The 7,299-nt window shown below is 29.5% G+C and overlaps 1 protein-coding gene across 1 annotated transcript; it reads left to right on the top strand.

Annotated features, from left to right (window-relative positions):
* The first annotated feature begins 2,597 nt into the window (after positions 1–2,597).
* LOC107065403 (trypsin-2) lies at positions 2,598–5,424 on the top strand. The gene is made up of 7 exons (XM_089177507.1): positions 2,598–2,851; positions 3,417–3,520; positions 3,614–3,708; positions 3,819–3,978; positions 4,237–4,347; positions 4,439–4,588; positions 5,139–5,424. Exons 1-7 carry the CDS (start codon positions 2,761–2,763, stop codon positions 5,400–5,402), a joined length of 975 nt encoding a protein of 324 aa, XP_089033633.1. The 5' UTR covers positions 2,598–2,760; the 3' UTR covers positions 5,403–5,424.
* Positions 5,425–7,299: the final 1,875 nt, after the last annotated feature.

The following is a 7,299-nucleotide window of genomic DNA, read 5'->3' as shown; positions in this document are numbered from 1 at the left end:
TATTAGACCTTCGATGGTAATTCTCGGTCGTTTATAAACCTTCGCCTAAGTACTCGACCATCTCTCTTTCTCTCACTCTCTCTCATTTTGTCTATTAACGGGAGTACCGTCGGAGTGTATTTTCACCTCAGATGTATTCGAAATTTTGGGTGTGGTTGCTTAGATTGAAAAGAGAAGAGCACGATTACTATAGTCGATATGTAGACACGAAGCTTTCGAAAGCTCGGCCGATATAACACGATCCTGGTGCGTAGACAAGGCCATGGGGGGGCCTAGTGATACCTCTCTGCACGGAGATTGTACGTAGTGCTTGTATGAGAGTTTATGGGCTTGGAATGGGTAATGGCTGCTCCTATCAGCTCTGTACACTCTCTCTCCTTCTCCTTCTATCTCTATTTCCTTCTTTTCCTTTACCCTTCATTCACAACAACTCTTTCTCTTTTCTTCTTTTTATTCCTTCCCTTTTTCCAGGATTCCTATTTTTTCTTCATTTTTTTTTTGTCTACATTATTTCTCGTATACTTTACTCCATAAATTAGGAATATATTTAATATAATATAGTTCAAATTTAGATTATATTTATATTTAGATTATTTTATATTATATTTTTATATTATATAATAATAAGTTTATTTATATAGTTTCGCAGTCAAAAATTAATTTTGATTCTACAATGTTTTGATAACAATGAAAATTATATTAATTATATTATTCATTTAAAATCATTCAGATTAGATATTATTTATGTTACGATTGATCTATAATTATCTTTTTATTTTTATTATTTTTTTTCTTCTTTAGTTCTTTTTAGATAAGCATAAGTCTAGCAAACTTGGCAAACCATAATGATATTTTACTGATTTAGATACGTCTATGGTAACCTTGGATGTGGAGTACTTTGCATGTTAGATTCTCGTTGAACTCGCAATTTAGGACCATCTCAAACAAATAACCTTAACCAAGGGAAATGATCTTCCTTTTGGGAATTCCATTATTCGCAGGCACCGTACTATCGTAGAATTTCGAAGAGTAAAACAGATATAGGATATTTTTTTGTTCCCGAACTTTCTTTTGATCCCATAGCACAACATTAGATTCATGGTTCGATTTACGTTATTTTATCGAGAGATAAATAATTGAAACAAAAATTCATAGAAATATAAATATGTAAAGAGACAAATTTGAAAAGAGTATTTTCATGTTTTTAAATTTCTTTGTTTTTTTTTCTTATTTCTTTTTGAAGAATAAGAAGAAAAATAAATTTTATTTTCTGTAAAAGGTTTTGCTTGTATACCATTTTGCGTAGATTCATTTTATTAGATATCAATTTCGTTTGATAAGAAACATTAGATTGAACTTATTTTTCTGATATTTTACGAGATGCCATGTTCGTATTACGAAACGAGATTATAATTGATAGATGATAAAACATCAATCGATTTATTTTTGATATAGATTTTCTTTTGTGTTCATTTTAACGACGTTATCTATTGTTTTCTCAAGTAATTAATATTAAAATTAATCCTTCAAAAATACTAAAAAAAATCTCTTACTTTCTCGTTTCTCGTATTATTAAATAAAAATGAAAGAAGGGTCGCGGGCCGAATAAGATACGAGTAAAAGAAAAAACAAGAGAAAATATTCTCCATATTTTATCGTAGAAGAAAATAAACAAAAATTCGTATATCCGACAGTGATCTTCGAATTTATTGCACGGCGATCGAAAAGACGGGTCTAGAAAAATAATGTAAATAAAATGAAAATGAAAAAGAAAAAAAAATAGTAGAAATATATATTTCTAACAAACGGGATCATATTTTGTTAATAATAAACAAACTTTGATCTGTTTCTAATACGATCAGTAAAATCTACGAAAGCATCTCGTATAACTCGTTAACTTCGATTAAATTCGATAACGATATGTTCTTGATATCACACCGAGTTTATAATTAATTTGATCTGTGGTTATGGCAACTGATATTCGAGATTTCTCTATTTACAATCATCATATTATATTTTATGCACGTGTCTGGGTACACGCGCGCATCAGGAAATATCATCGATTTGTGTCAATGGAATAATCAAAATGAGCTAACAGTGTCATCAAAATGAGTGTCACAGTTATCCGAAAAAGTAAAGAAATAATTGTTAGTTTTATGATAACATCGAAATTAAAAGTAAATCGGTCTTTCTTACGATTAGAAATTATTAACAATTACTCGAGTCAATTGGAAAGTTTCCAGACTTTCATAGAAACAATTCTTATTTTCTTTTTTGATTAAACTTACTTTTATTAAAAAAAAAAAAAAATTTATTTTGTAAATGAGATCAATCAAAATTGTTTAAAACTCAACTTTTTATGTAGTTTTGCAATATGAATAATTATCAATGTTATTTTTGTACTATATTTGTAACATAAGTGTGTTTATTATTTTGTTTATAGGTTTATCAGAGTAAAAATATCTGCACAAATAAATTGTTGATAAAGGTTTTAATGGTAATTTCTCTCATTAAAAATAAATGACTTATTGTTAGATATATATTTATAATATAATGAACTCTTGCCATTTGTAAACTACGATAAAAATTAAATCTAGATGATTAAAGCGATAACCGATTATCGCGTAATGATAATAGATGTTTTTATTAATCGTTCGTGGAACGTCAGATAAAAGATTTTTAATCGTTAGTGTTGTGCAGTCTTACGTTCGAGACGAAGCAACAATATCTCAGTGTAATTTTATTATAAAGTAATACAAAATGGGAATTAATTTAATTTGTACTCCTAATTTACAATTAGTACGTTTTATAATCGTATTTTTTCTTTTTTACGAGACAATCGTTGCAAAGGGTGAGTAAAACATTTGAAATTTGTGCAATTTTATAAACCCGAATCCAAACGTTTTGCATAAAATTGTAAATATAATAATAAAGAGAATAATTTATTTTCTCTCCGATGTTGGGGGTTGTCGTTGTTGTTTTACGTTGTACGCAAAATGATTTTCTCTCGATGTGTATGTGTTTTTTTTCTCTCTCTCTCTCTCTTCTCTTCCCATTCCCATTTTTTTTATCGAGCAAATGTCCACGAGATTTTATCATGGACAATTCGAAATGTCCGCGCAATTATTTCATGTGAAAAGTTAATATGCATAATCGACTGAAAATACGTCGTTTTGAGATAAACCGTGAAAGGCACAACGAAAATTTGCAATTAGCTTAATTGACTGTTCGATCGGCAAGCATACAATTGAAATTTTATTCGAGATAAAGAGAGAAAGAAGATAACACACACATTCCAAGTTTAATAATTTATTAAGGAAAATTTTATTCGTCGACTTTCGAAACAAAATCAAATCTATGACCATTTATTGCAGTCATATTTATTTATTAATTTTGTATTCCATGAACATCGTTAGGTGAGACGACAAATGTCTACTTTGATACTGAAATGATCAATTACAATATTTCCGGACGTATCGTGAATGGAACCAAAGCAGCGATTAGTCAATTTCCACATCAGGTGCGTATCGAGAACAAATTCGAGAATATATTATTTTTATTCTTATATTACAAAATCAATTATATTATAATAAAGACTTTATAATGCAAGTAGGTATCATTGAGGCGTTCTTGGTCTGGAAATCATTTCTGTGGAGGAAGTATTGTCAGCGAACATATAATTTTAACAGCAGCCCATTGCATGTATCGGTGTGTAATTTGTACCAAAAGTTATTTATTTAAAATAAGTTTTAAAAAAAAAAAAAAGAAAAATATATATAGAAATAAAATGAAAACAAAAAATCGAATAAATTATTTAGCAACGATGAAGTTATATTACCATGGACAGTTATGGTTGTTGGCGGAGAAATGCAATTAGATCGTATGACGAAGGCTGGTCAAAAAAGGGGCGTAAGAGAAATTATCGTTCATCAGCAATTTAATCCGAAAACTTACCAAAATGATATCGCTATACTCCAGGTACGTACTTAAGTGTTTTCTATACATTTAAAAATGAAATATATTCATAACACAGATGTCCAACATATTTCTGATAAATAAATAATGAAGCAACGAAAGACGACATCTAATCTTATCGTTTCTTTTTCTTTTTTTTAATCGATATTGTTTGGATTAAAATTTACAAGATAATATGATTATAGGCTGATTGTATTATTATGTTACGAATATACAAACGATCTGTTTAAAAATTATTCTTTTGTTTTTATTTTTCTACAGTTAAAAGTACCATTTAAATTTACGCCACAACTGAAGCCAATTCAATTACCAAAAGACCAAGTTCCACCGGGTACAATCTGTCAAGTATCAGGCTGGGGTTACCCTTCAGAGGTAAAACTGTTTGCAAAATTTTAAATTTTACCACAAAAAATATTACCTTTTTTAAATTAAAAATTAACAAAATTTTATTACAATTCGTTAGGACTTTCCAATTGTTACCAACGATTTGATGTACGTGGATATGCCAATTTTAAGTATGGAAAATTGTCGTAAGTTGCTCGAAAATGTGACGAATTTACCACCAGGAATGTATTGCGCTGGTTACATCGATGGCTTGAAAGATGCGTGCCAGGTAAAAAAAAAACTAAACTATTTGATCATAAAACATACAAACGCAAATTGTCGCGAATAATTGATCTTAATTAAAAAAAGAAAAGAAAAGAAAAGAAAAGAAAAGAAAAGAAAAGAAAAGAAAAGAAAAGAAAACAAAACAAAAAATGATGAAATATCGTTCTATAATTTTTCAAGATATTTCACTTGCACGTCTTTGACAATAACCATTATTTACACACTTTACGATACTTATCGAGCAACTATTCAATACGTCTTGTCTTCGTTATCTCTCGACTTTGTTTGACCAAACCGATGTGTCGATTATTAAGAAAGAGGAATTTATTTTTCCAACTATTATCGAGAACGACTTCTAGTATATATTTTTCGATCAAATAACATTTCTATTAATATTTATTTTACGTATATCACGTTGAAAATTTTTTATTTCTTATTTTTTTTTTAAATATATGTATAAAACCTGTCTCGAAATGAAATTTCCTTCAAACTGATGTATATACTTTAACCCTCGAGGAAAAAGTTGTTTAAAGTATCGTAATTATTTTTTGCAGGGTGATTCCGGTGGTGGAATGGTTTGCGACGGTGTTCTAATGGGTATCGTTTCCGCCGGTGAGGGTTGCGCGAGACCAAAACTTCCCGGAATTTACACGGACGTTTTATTTTACAAACATTGGATAACGTATCCCATAGCTTACGAAAAATCCATACGAGATGATTCGGAAGATCCTTATAGCGCTGCTAATAAGATACAATCTACCGCCATTACGATAGTTACATTTTTCTCAATATATTTGTACAAATTGTTAGTACTATAGTAATAAATTCTTTTTATCAGTATGAATTATTCATTTATTTTCACATTTTATTTGTTCACGAAGTTATTTGAATATATTTTTTATACCAGTAAAACCCTCCTCCTCACCATCCACCCGTTTCAATATTGAAACTTAGTTTTTTGTTGTTGTATGAAAATAAAGATACATATGGAATATTTTTATATAATACATCACGATTTAAAGTATTTATTTTATTTTAAGTATTTATATATATATATATATATATAAGACAGTTGGTATTAAATTATTCTAATATAATAATTCAAGAAGATTATTAGAATTAATTTGTAAGCTAACAGATCATCGTAGATACGCGCAAGTGTCTCCCCTGGCACACGTTAACTCCGAAAAAGGATATATACATGAGCTTTACTTTTCTCTCCCCTTATATTCTCTCTTACTTTTACGTATAAAACTAAGGCCAAGGAAAAGAGGAACACAGCCCTTGTGTCGGTGTTCCGCCGTTAATTGACCTGGACGTACTCGCAAAGATGGGGTTCTTTGATATACATAGATATTTTCTTAACGCGACGTAATATCGTTGGGTAGGAGTTTGCGAGTAAAGTTACTAACTACGAGATCGATAAATTAATAAGTGTTCTGGGAATAATAGATTTTATCCTACTTAAAAAAAAAAAGAAATAAAAATAAAACAAGAAAGAAATTATAATAACGTCTGATAAGAAAAAACTTTTCATTTCGATATTACAGATAACCAATTAATTTGATTACACTTTAATCAAACTTCGGATAACTTTTCAATCTCGTATTATATTCTATTCTTAATTAAGTAAAAGGAATCTTTAAATAATTTTCATTTAGATATTACATTCTGTTATTTTAATATTAATTAATGGATAGCTTGAAAAGGCAAAGCTGATTTTTTTTTGTTAAACCATTTGAAGGTAACACTTTTTTATTTATTTAAAGATATTTTCAAGAAATATTTTTCATTCATTAAATAAAAATAATACCACGAGAGTGGTTAATAACAGTTTTGACACTATGTCGAAAAATAAAAGTGAGTTTGATCGAAAAAAAAAAAAAGAGAAAAAGACGATGAAGAAGAAAAAGAACAAAAAACATTGTTTCTATGTTAAGGTTAAAACTTTTCAACCCCACTTACATATTAATAAATCTGTACGAACTTTTGGGCTAACACTCAATAAATGAAAATAATTAAAAGAAAAGGTTTTATTTTCCCTTAAACATTAATAAATTATGAAAACTAAAGTAAAATAAATGCAATCGTAGCGAGTCATAAATTTGTTTGATCCTAGAGATCTGGTAGATGAATGTAAAAGATGTACACGTGGCTTATAAAAAAAAAAAAAAGAGAGAAATGTATATATAAAGAGAAAGAGAAAGAGAGAGAGAGAAAGTAGGAGGGAAAGGGAAAGAAATAGAGAAAGCAGAGAGGCCTCGATGACGGATCCGCTTTGATCTCGAACGAAAAGCCAGGATTCTATATGTATATGTGTATGTGTGTGAGAGAGATAGAGATAGAAAGAGTAAGAGAAAGAGAGGGCGTAAAAAGCTCGTAGCTACTTGTTACGAGGTCGAGATGATGATAACCGCTCAGCTACTACCTCGAGAAATGTATTAGCGATATTACTGTCTGCCATTCTCAGGGAAAATCGTTGCCAGTACGTATCTCTCCTCTTTTCTCCTTTTCCGAAAGCCTGTACGAAAATACGTTCGACTTTGACGGTACAATCCCTCGACCCTCGAGAGCTCGACATTTCGTTTAATATCACTTTTTTTCCTTCTTTCCTTTTTCTCATTTTTATTTCTTCTTCTTCTTCTACTTTTTTTTCTATTTTTTTTTCGTATCGATATACGTTAACGAAATGAACAAAAATTTAAGTACGTTGGT

The sequence above is a fragment of the Polistes dominula genome, unplaced genomic scaffold, assembly GCF_049000335.1.
Source record: "Polistes dominula isolate Pdom_NZ unplaced genomic scaffold, Pdom_raw_medaka contig_24, whole genome shotgun sequence".
Classification (NCBI taxonomy): domain Eukaryota; kingdom Metazoa; phylum Arthropoda; class Insecta; order Hymenoptera; family Vespidae; genus Polistes; species Polistes dominula.
This window is presented reverse-complemented; position numbering and strand designations above follow the sequence as displayed.

Excerpts from the sequence above, each read along its gene's own strand:
- LOC107065403 (XM_089177507.1), top strand. The coding sequence starts at position 2,761 with ATGGGAATTAATTTAATTTGTACTCCTAATTTACAATTAGTACGTTTT. Across the intron at positions 3,709-3,818 it reads GCAGCCCATTGCATGTATCG|CAACGATGAAGTTATATTAC; the intron begins GTGTGTAATTTG and ends TAAATTATTTAG. Across the intron at positions 4,589-5,138 it reads GCTTGAAAGATGCGTGCCAG|GGTGATTCCGGTGGTGGAAT; the intron begins GTAAAAAAAAAA and ends TATTTTTTGCAG.